Source organism: Passer domesticus, chromosome 4 (assembly GCF_036417665.1).
Source record: "Passer domesticus isolate bPasDom1 chromosome 4, bPasDom1.hap1, whole genome shotgun sequence".
NCBI lineage: Eukaryota > Metazoa > Chordata > Aves > Passeriformes > Passeridae > Passer > Passer domesticus.
Window position 1 is genome coordinate 52696999 of NC_087477.1, and position 16230 is coordinate 52713228.

At 37.6% G+C, this 16230-nt stretch overlaps 1 protein-coding gene and 1 long non-coding RNA gene across 45 annotated transcripts in view; one reads left to right on the top strand and one right to left on the bottom strand.

Moving 5' to 3' along the window:
- LOC135299227 (uncharacterized) overlaps positions 1–16230 on the top strand; it is a 95718-nt gene that overhangs the window by 34046 nt on the left and 45442 nt on the right. The gene's annotated exons all lie outside the window — the stretch shown is intronic.
- Positions 15000–16230, bottom strand: part of SORBS2 (sorbin and SH3 domain containing 2) — a 142381-nt gene continuing 141150 nt past the window's right edge. For all 41 annotated transcript variants that reach the window (XR_010361252.1, XM_064417935.1, XM_064417934.1 and 38 more), the window contains 2 exons: positions 15889–15995; positions 15000–15127 (listed from right to left, as the gene is read on the bottom strand). Coding sequence is in view for 40 of the 41 variants with exons in the window: in XM_064417935.1 (XP_064274005.1) it covers positions 15066–15127; positions 15889–15995 (169 nt within the window). In the remaining variant the exon portion in view is untranslated. The remainder of the gene's footprint in view (positions 15128–15888; positions 15996–16230) is intronic.

The following is a 16230-nucleotide window of genomic DNA, read 5'->3' on the forward strand; positions in this document are numbered from 1 at the left end:
TTTTTTTTTTTCCTTCCTCTTTGTAATTAGAGAGGGGAAAGAAAAACAAAAGATTTGAAAGCTAATACTGACTTGATGCTTGTCACATAAGGCTGTTTCATTGTTCCTTTTCAGTGACTGCTTTTAAGAAAGTCCTTCATCCATTTACATAGTCAGTGTACACTTTTTTTGGCTTATCTACCTAGACCACTTCTGTTTTTACATACTAGACCAAAATGACCAGCTGAGTTGGATTGAAATCAGAGCATTTTATCCACTGGACAAAGATATATTCCTTTCAGTAAAGTAAGAACTTTTTTTTTTTTTTGGTCTGGTTTTAGGGCATCATATTTTCTTTCATAATAGTTGTAACTATGAAAATAGATTTTTATAAATATGAAGCAGAGTACTGTTTCCTTTTTTTTTTCTTGTGTCATTGAAGCTTCCATATAATAAAACAAGTATTTTTAAATATAGTTTTAATAGATTTTCTTGTTTTGTACTATAGGGTCATTGGTGTTACAGCCTTTTGTACCTGCAAATACTGCTATGAATTTCTGTATAAACTAGCCTCCCCAGAATAATAATTTAGTCTTTTGGTTTATAGTTTGACTGCCCAAATGTTTGAAGAAGACTTTTGCTTTCCAGGTTGATATTTCATTTGATTTTTGTGCCAAATGTTATTTTTCTAACCAATGCAACCTGAAAGAGTATAACCACCATTTTCCACCTGCCTCCTCCCCCAAAAATGGAAGGTGGGGGGAAGCTGTGTCAAATTCCTTTGTGTCACTCACTTTTGGAGATTTGGGAGCTGGGGTCTCAAATTAGGCATTAGAGTGGTAGCATGGTACACAAATCTGTCATTGCACACCATGACACCTCTCTAGCTTTCAAACTCTAGCAATCAAACTCCTGTGCCCATGGCATGGCACTGTTTTCCATATTGCTAACAAAAGGCAAGCTTCTTACCTCACCTCAGAATGTTTTGGATGTAATTTTCATGTTTCTTCTTCCAGTATGTCCCTGCCTTGATGGAAGAAAATGTTTTCCTTACACTTGGCAGACTGAGAGTTGAAGAAAAAGGTTTTATTTAAGGAGCAAATGTTTAAAACCAGTTCATCCTTCTGTAAACTCATGGAGTGCTCTGTTTCAGGCTGCAGAACCAGAATAAACCCCACTACAGGCAGAAACAAACAAAAAACCCCCAAACACTTCAGAGTCCACATTTTAAGTCATAAACCTCCTGTCTTGTTTCAGAGCTTAGTCTATATAATAAACTATATTGGACTTTACTGTTTGTGAAGTTTAGACAGTACCAGTTTAGGATGCTAAATGGAGCCTGAAAATCACTTGCACATGTGGAACAGCATGTACTGAAACTGGCTGTCCAGAGGTGAAAGGTCAGAGTGTTCCAAACTGCACAGCCTGTTTTCTATTTCAAAACTCATGGGTATATGAGAAATCTTTTAATAATAAGTACTACTTATTTTAAAAGAGTTCCCAAAGCAATAAGACTGATTGTATGCAGATTGTAGTTTTTCCTAATTTCGTTGTTAGGGAATGATTAATAATTTGGATCCTGGTGAACTTTTCTTATCAGCTTTTGGTTAAGTGGATGTCTGACAAATCAGCAGTACCCTTAGTTTTTCCTGGCAAGGGAGAAATGCTCTTTTCTTTTCCTAGGTGCTATGACAAGCATCTCTGTTATTCATCTCATGCATCTGGCAAGGAAGGGAGGAGTGGAGGTCTTGTACTTTACCCCTCTCCCAGACATTAGAAATTCCTAGGCTGGAAATATATGTGAGGTGGAGCTACCTGCCCCAGCTTTGTAGATGCTTTGAAGCAGTGATTTAGGTCAACTGACCTCTCATTTTAAACCTTTGATTATCATTTTTACATAACTCTGGTTCTTTTCTCTGCTGCTTAGATTCTAAGTAGCAAACTGAAACTGATAAGTATTTTCTTAAATCTTTTGTATGCAGACTTGGGAAGCCAGGAATGTCTTGTCTATTTTTTTTTTTACCATATTATTTAACTTTCAAAGGTTATTAATTTGTTCCATGAATACTGCAGAAATGGAAGACTTAAACCTCAATTTTATTCAAGAAGCTTCCTACTTACTAAGTGAGGAGTAGGTGTCTTAGAGCCTTTTAAAGCTCACATTAAGGATCTGTTCTAAATTAGCAAGCCAATAAATGGAAAGTATTTTTTTAGTGAAATGGTATGTTTCAGAGCTGTTTCATGAAATTCTAAGCAAATTGAAAGTAGAATTTGAAATATTTTATTTTTAAAAGTTGTTTAATTACAGATGTACTTGGTTTTCATCTTAACTGATATTTGTGCACTGATTTTTTTTTTCCTTCTTTTCTTTTTAATTTTTAAAAAATGTAAAGGAGGAGCTGGGGACATTTATAAAATAATGACAAGTGTTAAAAAAAATCTAAAGAGTATATTGAATGGAATGAGATGCTGATGTCACATTAAGGTATTGAAGTACTGCTTACCTTAATTTTGAAAACTCATGTCTATGCCCTATGTTTGGAGCTCTGTTTTGCAGTCTATGCATGTGTTGACTTTCCATCTGTGTTGCTAAGATTCTGATTACTGCACTGGTTTTCTGAAGTGTTGCTTCAGTCATATTATTTCAATTTTGCCTATTTTGCAGATGTGGTTATGACTAGGAAATGAATTTGTTGTCATTTTTTGGTTTTGTTGTGAGCCTGATGTGTCAGCACATTTTATCATTATGGTTCCTGGCAAAAAAGTTGCAAAGCATTTCTCAAATTTTGTGCTTAATTGCTGCATTTATCAAATTTCACAATTAATTTTATGAATGTTTTCTGAGAGGCTGTGTTTTCCTCTTGTGTATGGAAAAGGATTTGCCCGTCTGTTCTGACAGCCTGTAGGAGTTCTGATGGAGAATCTTAAAGCTGGCTGAGGAAGGAGTTTTTTTCTTTTCAGCTCATTCACTCATCAGTGGTTCTGCTCCCTTTAATAGCTGCAGTCAAACGTCATGTCCAAATTTGGCAAGCTGAGGCCTTTTTTGTTTAAAGTTAAAGCCATTTTGGCATTGGAAATGAGATAAGCTCATTTCAAAGAACTGAAGTTGGAATGAAGTTAGCAAGGCTCTATGCCAGCAGATAAGTCCAGTATGCTTCATAAATTAACATGCTGGCACTTACATAATTTTTGAACATAAGTTGGCTGTTACACAACTCTCTGATGTGTTTGCCATTCCACTTTACCTGAAAAAAATAATGCACAGCAGTTGTTAGATTTATGGAACCTCTTTCATGAGGCATATTATAGAGCAGCAGTCAGGAAATAGTCCAAATACTTCATTAGGTGTGCAATGACATGTACCTACAGAAATGATAACATGCCTCTTCAGACACCCAGCACTGCCTCTGTTAAAGGCAAAGCTTCACTTTTTATTTCTGCAAGAATTAGTCCTACTTCATGTGTGATTTTATGTGTTTAGCTATGTAATCTTTTATTGCTATGTGGAAACTAACTGTGTCTTTTCAAGAGAAAAGCTTATATTTACTAAAGGGATAGTGGAGAGATCAAGTGGCATCAAGACACTTGACTCTTGTTCTTTCCAAGCCATAGGTGTAAAAGGTAAACATTTACCACTAGATTATTATTACTTGTGTCTGTGTAGGCCAAAATACATGTCTGGATGCTGGTAGTATACCAGTGGTGGCTAGCAATACTTCTTTTCTTGTGCTAGGTTGCATGATACAAGTCAAGTATTGGCAGTGCCCAGAAAAGAAGAGGCTGGAGGAAATAAGGTGATTAGGAGCAGGGAAATGGGCAGTGGAAGTGATGGAGGTAACATGAGGCCTTCCAGAGGGGTATGTTATATTATAATTTAGCAGATAATAATTTTAGATTCTTAGAAGCTGTTGGCCAACTGTGTTCCAGGCATGACCCAGTCAGCTTCTCCTGTGTACATCTTACTTAGACATTGCATCCTTTCTTTTAAGACATGTATTTTGTAATTGTTATTCAAGTCTCATTCATGTGATATGAATTACTGTATGCCCACTATTCATAGACTAAAACTGGCACAAAATGCTGTGGTATGTCCCTTCTATGTTACTTATAATTAATCTTTTTCTTCTCCTAACTAATCGAGATAAAAGGTTATAGGCAAGTGAATGTATTTGGATTGCATATGCTGCTGCTGGAGAAGGAGCTGGTTCTATTCAGTAGCACTAGATGCAGCAAAAATTTCAGAGAATTTTGCAAAACTCAGGACTAAGAATAGATCCCTAGTACAGCTTGTGTGACCAGAGGGACCTATCAGGCAGGAGTCAGTAGCAGTGCTTTTTGGATTGCATTTTGTCTAAAAATTATTAGATGACAAGAGAGAGCTTGTTCTTCTTGGAATGGTAAAATTGTCAATGAAGAGCCTGTCTATAGTGTATGTCCCTCTCCATGGAAACACTTGTGTGTATGTATGTTTTTTCCCTTCTTCTATTATATTGTTGGCAGTGAAAGTTATATCTGGAAAAAGATCTGAAGTGTCAAGTAAAAACAGTGATTTCTTGGTTAAGAAGAAAATGCTTATCCCTGTATGGTTGTGATTTGTATTTTATTCCTGCTCTGTTTTAAATTTTTTTCCATATATAATTTTTAAATTATTATCTTTGATTTATTGAGAATGTCTTACATTGTAAATAACACATAATAAAAGTCTGGGAATGCTATGAATATTTACAAAATACCTTTAGGAAAGGCAGAAATAAAGTGGGAGGCAAAGCTGCTCATCCTGTCTGGATCTTCTTCTGAAGATTCTCCTAGTTTTCGTTCTATGCAGTTCTTTTTAACCACACCTTTATCCTTGGCTGTAAAATACTGCTTTTCCATAGGGCTCTTTGAATATAGCAAAGTGCTTATACGCAACTGTAATCTAAATGTGTGAATGCCACTGAGAGTATGTCTGGTGTTTCCCTGGGGCTGGCTACAGGTTTTTTTGGAGGAATGTAGGCAAAAAGGAACCATAAGGATTTGAACCGTGGTCCATAGTGGCTCATTCTGTATTGCAGTACTTGACAGGTTTTTTTTTTTGTCAGCCCCTGCCTGTGAACTTGTGTGCATTTATATCTATGATAGAAAGATATCCTTGGTAACAGGTAATTACAGTTGTTCTGTTAGTCTACTGACCCATGATCTCTACCTGGGAAGCTTAGGAAGCAGGGAAAACAAAAGTTGATTCTGCCTTAAGCCTGAAAAAATATATGGATATTTTTTTTCCCTAAGTACAGAGCAGTCAAGTGTTTCTTCAAAGCATGTGTCAAACTTCTAGATCAATACCTTGACCTATTTTGTGGTCTCCCAAGAGATAAGACTCCATACACAAACAAATGATGAGATCACATGTGAGATCACATGTTAGGTCATAGTCACTTGTAGACCATGTGCCAAAATTTCTGAGTATTTTTCTCTTAGAAACAGGCATCAGAATGGCTTTTAATATAGAATTGTTATCTTATGTTCCATAAAGTACTGTATTCAGCATCTATTTTTCTTTCACTTTGTGGCTTGGCTTCAGCATTTTAACAGCAGTTGCTATGGCAGAGTTAGCCATGTTTATTGGGTCATGACAAACGGCAACAGCTGAAAGACAAATATTGTATTCTGTTTTAAGTATAAGGTGGGCCCTGAGCCAGAGATTAGCAGCTTCAGAATATAGCTAGCCACAAAGCTGGATCCTCGGGTCCTGACGCACACTCTAGTTACTCAAGCAGAATGCTTAAATGTAGCTAGATACTGTAAATATTTTCCCCATTACTATCTTGAGTAATCTCTTTCTGCTTGTTTAAAGGACACTGGCAGCTTGTTCACATCCATGAATTAGTTTCTTATCAGCAAAAAAAAAAAAAAAAAAAAAAGAAAGCCAATTTAAAGTAATTAATTATGTATTTCACACTTTGCCCTGATTGGACTTTTTGCTTGATTCTGTTCAGTGAATGTATGGCTAAGTGCACAGAACTGAGAAAATATTTGCAAAAACTAGCTATATTGTGAAAAATGATGAACTGCAGCAAGGATAAAAATGGCAGAAACTTAAGCAGTTTCTCTATTTATCAACATGTAAGAACTGTATATGAAATGGTAGATGTGAAACTGTCAGATATCCACAAAGTCTTAAAACTAGTATTCATATATCCACTATTGCTATACTCCAGCATGTGGAGAGTTAATGTAGTTCATACCATAGCTGGGAATTTTTGTTCTTGATTGCTGGTACTGTGGAAATCCAGACCTGAATTTAGGTGTAATTCCTCTAGGCTTTTCAAAGGGTAATCCTCATTCTACAATGTGAAGTAAATAATAGTATTTACAGGTAGTGCTTTGAAATGTGAGTAAAGTCTCCTAACAAAAATCTCTCTGGAAATAAAGACCTGAAAGTGGTTTCATTTGCAATCCTTACCACCGACTCCCTCCAGCTAAAAAAAACCCCACCCATAAAACCAACCACCAAAACCACTGAAAACTAAAAACCTCTTCAGAAAAAAGCCTCCCTAAGACTGATTTTTTTTTACCCCCTCTTGCCTGCACATTTCATTTCAGCAATTTCTTGTTTGGCATTTTTCAGAGCTTAAAAGTAACTTGCTAAAGTTCTCTCGCTTGAGGGAATGCCAGAATGTTTAAAGTCAGGATCTTCTAGCAACCTCCAGTAAATGTGCTGTGGGAGCTGTTAGCTAACATAAGTTTTATGGACTGATGCAGGAGACCATCTCATCTTTGGAATTTCTGGATTTCAGCAATGATGTCAAGTTGCTGAGGTCTTTTGGTAGATGTCTGGGTAAGGCAAGAGCCAAAGTGTGAGAGCTTGAATGGAATAGAACAGAATTGCAGTAATTTTCAGTAGTAACATGTTTTATATTCCATGGATGCCTTTCCCTCCATAGTACTTTTGCCTCTGGAGCTGGCAGGAAGAGGAGTGGTAGAACAGGAGGGAAAAGTAGGGTAGGTCACTTGTATGGGGGGGGTTGAGCGAGCAGCTGCATGGTGCTTACTTTCCAGCTGGGCTTAAAATCAGGACAGTCAGATTTCCAGCTGGACTTAAAACCACGCCTTTCAGGGTGGGCAGGCCCACAGAGTCTGAAGGATTTCTTTGGGCTTGCTGTGGCTGTTTGTTTCTTCCCCCGTTGATCTTACTCTTGATTCTTTTTAGTCTGGTACAACTAATAGTTACCTTTCTATGGCTTTCCTGGGGAGCTATCATTCATGGTAACACAGGATGTGTGTGGTGAAGGGGATGCCTTGTCAGGCCACCCAGAACAGAGACTAGACAGTGTTAAAGGAATAAAGTAGGTATTTATTACAAGGCCTTCAAAGGATACACCTTGGGCAGTACAAGAGCCCGGCCGTGGCTCCACGAGTTTTCACACTTTTATAAGTTTTGGTCCATTTGCGTATTGGGGTTAATTATCCAATTACAGCATCAGGATATGAAGTCCCATCCTCCCAGATTGCTCTCCTCAGTTATCTGTTTTTGGGCCCAAAGCTGCAACAGTGTCCTTGGTTCTCAGGCTGGAAAAGGATTGTTTTGTCTAACTGAACTGTGAAGAGAACTTGCTAACACTTTATATGAAGTTGAGAGTTATATACACGAATGCAGTACAGAATGTGGAAAATATGAAAGCTAAAACTTAAGGCATCAAAGGAAGGAGGGTGACAAGGCTGGCTCCATAACGTGGCCAGGTATCCTGTTTTAGGGCCTGAAGCAGCTCTCCCTGGTTTTGTCTGCCTCTGATGTCCCAAATACACTGCTTTTTCTTCACTAGTAGCCACCCCACCTCTCTGGTTTTGTTGTGTATTAGGTTTTAAAATTTATTTATTTATTTTTAGTGGAGGAGGTTGAAACATCTTTTCTGTAACTGAGGTACAGGATGTACCTGTGAATGTATGTCTGTAAGTGAAACAATTTACTTTAATTTAGTGCTGTTTCCCCTTCTGCATTAAAGCAATGGTTAAGACCTCAAAGGACCAAGGACGTCGTAGCATGAATGCTGTACAAATAAGTTGCAGGTTTTCTGCCTTGAGGATTCTTGTCTCGAAGCCTGCACTGTTTGTGATTCTGCAATGAAACAGATAAACAAAGGAAGTGTGTGTTGCAAAGAATGGAGAAAGTTTGGATAGTTAGCAGTTATTTTAAGATCCTGTGCACAGAATTTATCCCTGGTGTGTGCAACTGAAAAGTCAATTTTCTGTAACAGCTTAAACTGCAGAAGTTTTGTAATTAAAGCTGTGATGGTCAGAAGTTATTATGTGATGCTGATGTAGGTTTGGGACAATTTCTTTCTTCCAACACTCTTCTTTAAAATTCCTTTTGACTGAAATGGTAGGTACAAAAACTTTGCACCCCTGTGTAGCAGCATGCTTGTTTCAGAATGTGGGTATGGATTGGTGACTAGCAGAGGGGTTTTTTGTGTGTCCTGGGTATTTCCGTGTGGTTTTGATGGCATATGACTTTCATACTTTCTGCTTCAGATTGTCTCATGTACTGCTTTATGTCTTGTACCTCAGAGCTGGCTGCAGGAGCAGTTGAAATGAATCTATAAATAGTTCCTTGAACTCTTCCATGGCATATAAATATTGCTCTCTACTACCCCAGACGTCCTGGGCACATTCATTTGTCCTCTTTTATGGTGTAAGGAGGGAAGGGCTCATTCTCACCTGTTCAAATACTTCCAGTTACATGTGAAAAAACCCCCTATCTATAACAGATGAATCTGTGGTAGTGTAAGAAAAGCCTCTGGTGGGTATTAAGCCAGCTGGTATTTGTACATGTTTCACATTACAGTCCAGAGCACTAACCCAGGGAAGCACGAGTTGGGTCATTGCATGCTTGGGGTTTATCTAGCAAATCACAGTGACAGAAGCAGTGCAATGACCCACTTAGAACGACATGTTCAGGCTTCTCAGTGTTCCCCATCTGAAGTGCTGGTTTCACTTGTATGCTTAACTCAGGGGTGAGGGAGAGCATCACAGTGCAAATGACTGAAGGCTTGATTATTTTAATAGAGCGGTTTACTTCTTTGCTCCTTAAGTGGCACTTGTAGAAAGTCTTGAGATAAAATTACTCCATTTTATATTAATGTAAGATGGCCAAAACAATTTTAAAGGATCAGATCCTTTAAGATATTAAAATAGCAAATTTCTCATCCAGTCACTTGGAGCTAGAGCTTGGACTGCAAAGTGGACACAGGTGAATACTGGGCCCGCTCTTGCAAAGGAAACATTGGCTTGTGACAGAGAAGTGAAACTCCTCCTTTTGGAGGGAACTATCAAGAGCCACTGCTTGTAACTCTGGTAATTCTTCACTGGTAGAAATAAATAATTACATTATTCTTGGGATGTTTTTAAAGTGGTTTACTGATTTATCTGATGGATGGAAAATGTAGGAGGATTACTTTGCTATTTGTTTATGGGGGTGATGAAATAATGGCTTCCAAGTTTGTTATTTGTGTTGGCAGCAAGAAACATGAATTGTTGAGATGTGAGTGTCTGTACTGAGGATAGCAACGCATTTCGTGTTGTCAGTCAACACTTCCCCCCCTCCCTGCCCTCGTGTCACTTGTGATGTAATGCCATTCTGATGCAGTGGAACCCTCTGTGCTCCTGATTTGTAATTAGACGTGACATCATGATATAAAGTGTGCTCAAAAAATTGGTATGGGATAGTTGTTATAGGCATTAAAGCTATTTTAGTAAGAATGCTTTCTGCTTTTTTAGTGGTGTAAAACAATTGGTTACCACAAAACTTTGCTCCTTTGTGACCCCTGAGGAAACAAAATCTAAATATCAAAAGGCATATTTCTTAATACATTATGTGTGGGATTCTCATTGATGCAAATGAAACAGGAGCTGGGAGTCCTGGGTGCAGCTGCACAGTGTAACTATTTACATTTGCACTATAAGTTGCACCTGCAGGATTGTTCAGGTTCTTCCCTGGTTTCAGCACCATATAGTAACTAGAAGCTTTTGCTATTTTTTATAAAATGTTTCAGAGGTGACAAAACCCATAAATGAGAGCCTAGCAGTCACCAGTATCACTTTCTTTGGCCTAATTAGTTTCTGACTTAGGGAAGTGCAAGCAGGAATTCATTCATTATTTTGTTTCAGTGAATTTCTGTCATATTCTGTATAGATATGTGTGAAAATATTTTTAATTCTTAAAGGAATGTGACTTCACTATATAGATGAGAACAATAGATTCTATTGGGCAATCTTTAGTTAGGACTTGGGAACTTAATTATCTGGTGATTACAGGGAGGGTAAAAGTAAAATGGCAATTTTTGCAGCCAGTCAAATAAATGGCATGATGTTGATTGATTATCAATAGAGTTGCAAAGAAAGTCTTGTTAAATTCAGCATCCCTATTTACTGTGTATGGGTAAGGTACTGATTTCCATTGTGTTGGTCTGGCAGTTCTCTGCTGTGTAAAATGGATGGATTTAGGTGTTGGTCTGATTGGTATTTGCTGGTTGTAACAATGGATAAAAGAATTTTTTTAAGCTAACTTGTCAGTTAAGTACTAAAAAAGGCAACTATCTGCTCTGCTCTGTTGGGGGAACAGTTAAAGGAGTGGACTCTGGTCTCTGTGTGCACTCACACTTTCCAATATAATAAAACCAACCCAAACTGGACGTTCAGTTGTTCTAGTGCTTCTTTCTTATGCAATTTTTGTTTCATGTTAACACAGAAATTACTACCAATACTGTGGGATCTGTTGGAGCTTGCTGTTAACTGGAGCAAAGGCAGGGTTTCACCCTGTAACTATAAATGCTGTGAGGGACTATACTTAGCAATGACCTAAGGTCTTTCTAGAGCTACTGACTTCATGTTTCCAGCTTCCCATGGGCTCATGCACTGTTTTTTCAAATGCACAGGAAGCACCTCATGTTCCTGTCCTGGTTCTGTATATCAGCATTTAAAAGGCAACTAGTAAATACCAGGCATCGCAGAATGACACCATGCTTTGCTTTGGCACGGGTGACAGAATGTGAGACCTGCTGGGGTGACCCTTTGCTTAGTTTGGGATATAGATCACTACCCTGAACTGCCCATGCATTAGTCTCCCTGGCTTGTTGAGATGTTATGGGCTGTCTTGTTTTAGGAAGCCTTTGCCTCAGCAGCAAATACTTTCTCTGCAGGGTAGGGACTGAGATCAACTGGTTTTTCGGGATGTTGTGGTTATGTTACCTGTTTGTCTGTAAAGTACTGCAACTCTGCAACAGACTTGATTTTACTGCACTGGCACTGACTTTTCTTAGTCTGCAAATCCAGCTGCCAACTCATAGCATTAAAAGCAAATCCTAACAGAAATCATGAAGCATGCTACATTTGCTGACAAGAGAAAAATAATTTGGTTTGATACATAATTTTCCAGAAAAATCAGTGAATATCTGAAGCTTTTAATTGATCTGTTCTCATATTTTCCTAGATAATAAGTGGCTGGCCTCTAATTCCCCAGACCTCTCTTGCTCTCTGGCTTTTTCAATGAAACACCACCTACTTGTGTGGGGTGGCCTTCTTGGTTTTATAGGGGCTTATCCAAGGAAACTAAAAAATGCTTTATTTGTTCCTTCAATAGTGTAGTTGGGATTTCAGCAATCTTAACAGACTTGAGTATGTTTGGTTTAACTGGATATCCTTAAATATCTTTGCTTTTTGACGAAAACATTAAGAACTACAATCTTCTCCTGAAGTGCCAATGGCTTGCTATTCTCATTACAATGGCAAATATTTTTCCCTTTTTCATTCACTTTGCAATTAGCAGAGGATTCTATCTCCTCCCTTACAACTCAGACCTTTAACTATCCAGAATTTCTTATATTAATGAGACTATACTAACTAGCTGATGTTATTAGGCTAGTTTTTATAGAAGACTATTAAAGCACAACACTGCCTGTTTCTGACAGCTCTCACAGGTACCTGGCATAAAGCAGGACTTCCATGATGTCCTGAATCCCATGCTGGGTCACCCAGCAAGCAGAAAGGGCAAACCACACCATGTTACACTGCATATGCCAGCATTTGGTTATTGGGCTGTGAGAAGAGATGCATGTGTGGTGGTTTAGGCTAAATTAGCAGAGGAAGGTCCCCTCAGTCATACTGACTAAATCAGGCCTTGTCCCAGCTGAAAACACTCCCAGCACTGACAATTATACTGACAAAGGAGTTTCTGCTGGAGTTTTAACAGCAGTCCTTGGTCTTAACCTTCCTGTAGACATGTATCACTTTCATCTACATATTTATTATTTACTTAGAGATGTCAGTGGGTTTGTATTTTCCAACCCAGCAGTTGTGAAGATGAAACAGCATGCATCAGACTTGAGGAAATGGATTATTCCTGTCCAAATGCAGGTTACTGTTGCACTGGATTCTTTAGTGGTAGAAGTACACCATGCACAGCATTTGGGAAGAAGCAGCCTGGCAGGAATGGCCAGCATGGCATGGTGAAGAAGGACTAAGAGCTACTCTGAAGCTCCAGCAGTATCTGTGCAACCAGGCAGTGAAAAAAAATTTCAACAAAAAAAACCCAAATACAACCCCCTACCCAAAACCTAGAACCTGCTTTGCTTCTTGTTGCAAGTTTTTTTTGACAGTTGTTCTTTGCCAGGCAGAGATGTCCCAAGTGTAAAATGTTCCCCAAAAACCAGTGTTTTCCTCAATTCTTGTTCCTATGCTGTCATTTACCATGGGAGTCTTGTTCTGCTTTTGTTGAAGGATTAGGATGTAGGAACTTCTGGCATGTATAAAGGGTTTATACATTGTGTGTTTTACCTTTGTGTTTCTGTGTGAAGGATGGTTCTGGCAAGAGAAAAATCATCTCAAATTGGCACACACTATGCAGAAAGTCCATAATGTTGCTTTTGCATTCAAGTGTTTCAGGGAGGACAGAGAAGTGGATCAAGTGACAGCTGGGTAGGCAATGCTAGTGGCACATATATATAACTGGTGTAGGCTTGCTGGGGGGTGTGTGTGTAAGTACAAGGTGTACTAATATTTGCATATAGGCTTGAAGAGTTAAGCACTTTGCAATACTTAAGTGATAATTTACTTGTATTTGGAGAAATGATAGGGGAAACAGTTTTGTACTCCAAGCAAAATTTATTAGAAGTCTATTCGAGGAAAAAAAAAACAAACCACAGAGACCTTTTGCTTGTAGGAATTCAAAGTCAGTTACCTGAAACCCAGGTATGAAAAACCTGCATTTTTCTAAAATCAGATACAGAGTAGAAACAGTACTTTTTAAATATCACAGGCAACAGATATTTAAGTCCTCAATCATAAATGGCATCAAAGATAGTATTAATCTCACAGCAAAGCTGCATGCAGATCTAGTTTAAAATTGAAAGCCTTTGAATATAAAGCTTTTGCCATGAAATCTGCAATAATAAAGGTATGCTGCACAAAGATGTTTCTTTACCTTTGCCTTAATGACCTTTCTCAGTAATAAAGACATATGTACATTTAGATTTGGCTGGTAAACCATATTTTAATTAATAAAATTTTGCATAAAAGGCTATCTTACAGAATTGCACTATCCAGATGTGCTTATGGTAAACAGAGAAAGAAAAGAAAAACGCATTGAAATGTTCTGTAGGTGAAGAGGGCAAATAAGAAACTTAATTTTTTAAAAATCAACAACCAAATGGCTCTGTACAAAAAACCAAAATTATGTACAAAATGCTACAGAGACTACATACATTTTGATAATTTTGATCCATTACCCATGAAAAATGCAGCAGAAGCTTTTGCCATCTATAAGGTGCCAAAGAAACCAAATCCAAATTTTTATTTTTATAAAGCCATAGTCATGATCATACTGTGCCTTAATTTCATTTGCTATTTATGCTTACCTTTGCTTATGGAAAATGTTTGTTTTTAAACACTTGTTCATTCAGACAAAAAACCAAAACCCAACACCTCTAAAATATATCCGGTTTAATATTTGTGACTTTTTTTCTGTCTAAATTACTAAAAAGAATGTGTAACTTGGGTTTCATTAACATACATACACATATATAGTGAAATAAATCAGTACATGATGCTTGTGAATATTTTTCAGGTGGCTATGTTAGGAAAGAAAAAAACCAAAATCCAACAACCCTTTGCACTAACACTGTTTACCTTCCTGCTTCTTTAATTTCCTGATAAGTAAAAACACTAACTTCTTACACTTCATGTTGCTTACTATTACAACATTTTGATTACAACCATTTAATATCAGACATCAATAGCAGGTTATTATTGTCTATGCTTACAGCACTGTCTTGCTCTTCCTTAAATCCTCTTTCCCAAGTCCTTGTGCCTTTTGCACTTCTTACTTTTTAACAGAAAACACTACAGGTTCACTACAGTTTTTTATTAGGGAAAAAAAGAAAAAAGATTTAGCCAATACCATTGCACCCGTTCAGAACACTTGCAGTTCTTCCATTTTTCACTTTGCTTGCTTGAGATTTTACAATCACTGTGCATTTGTTACAGCATACAAGTGCAGGCAAAAAATCTATATTATAGTTTGTCATACATTGTAAACCAGTACAATAGGCAAACCCGTGACACAGCAATGTGGAAGCAACAAATGCTGCCAAGCTAATAAGAATGTGTAAAATTAATTTTTAAAAAAAATAGTAAACAGCAACTTTCCTCTGTATTACGTGCATGCTGAAAAAATCCCACCAGACTTCATGGTAGTACCACAAATGTTCAAACCAAGATTAATTTTTTCTCCCTTCCCCCCTACCCCCCATGGCAACTCATTTGTGTACCTGTCATCAGGCTTTTCTTACTGTGTTTCACATGAAAAGACTTTAAAGCAGGGAGTATTTAAATGTTGAAATTATTCCTCTTGTCTCAGAAAAGCTTAGTTATCCACTCTGTGGTTGTTGCTGTAATACTGCTGGAACGTTTGGCGGGTGGGATGGGATGAGGATGAACTAGATGGCCTCTATTTGAGACTGCAAGCAAGAAAACAGAAGGCCAGCGTAGCATGTTTTCTAGCAGCTTTATGCAGATGTGTTGCAGAGATGCAGCATAAATAAGTTGAAAAAAAAATTTCACAGCCTCTTGACATAGTTTCCAGGGAAAGTACCAAACAATTTGGTTCTTCTTGAGGTTCCTGAAATTAGAAGCAATAGATGAAAGATGGGAATAAAAACAGAAAATCACTATGTAAGCATGGCCTTAAAATTTTTTATGTTTAATATTGCACAAACAGAATGAACTAGAGTTCCTTATACTATATAATTTTATTTGTGAGGTTTAACAAAGTGTAACACAGGAAGCAAAATGCAAATGAAGAGGCATATTTGACTAAATTGTTATGCCTGATTAAAAGCTGTGCTAAAATTCTTGGTACATAGAAATAATTTAATTTCAACAACATAAGTCTATTTAAATAATGTGAATTTTTAAAACATTAAGAACTTGTCAGATGATTAAGTTAGCTGCTGTGTGCATGAGGGTTTATGAAATGATTAAGCCACCATATCTAGACCTGGTTATGAAATCATCGTTTGTTCAGCAATACTTGGGTTTCACAAGTGGTCAATGCTGTGGATGTGTTCCTGTGAGAAGGTCTTAAGTTACCTGGTCTTTATAAAGAGAGAAGTAATACACAGTCCATTCTGTGTCACAAATGACAACAATGCTGTACAACAATCCGGAGCTGTGTGTCAATTTGGCATAAATTTTAAAAGACAAAAGTGCAAAATCACCTGCTAATTTCAGTGGATTTTGGCTGGGATTTCTCCTGATAAAGCCAGGTTCAGGTTTATTACACTAAAAGCCAAAAATCAAGTGGTTTAAAAGACACTACACAAAGAGGGCAGCACAGGTCAGGGGGAACAAAAAGAAGAAAGCAACCAAATCAAAACATACCCACAAACCATCCATCATCACATTTTTCCATCACATCAATGACATCTCCCTCTCTGAGCTCCAATTCATCTTCGTTCCTAGGAGTATAGTTATATAGAGCCTGAAACCTTAAATAGGACAAATGAGGCATTTTAAAAAGATGTAAGAGTTCCTTGCACTTTTGCTCAAGTAAAAGAGCTGGTTTAAACATTAAGAAGAAACGCTTCTTGCAAATAGAGGGGAAATTGACTTTTTTTTTTGCCTGGTGGACTTGAGGGTTAGGAACTTATAATAAATAAAACCTTCATTAGAAAGGCAACTCATGAGACACTGAAGACTGGGTTTAAAGGCAAGTCTGATGGC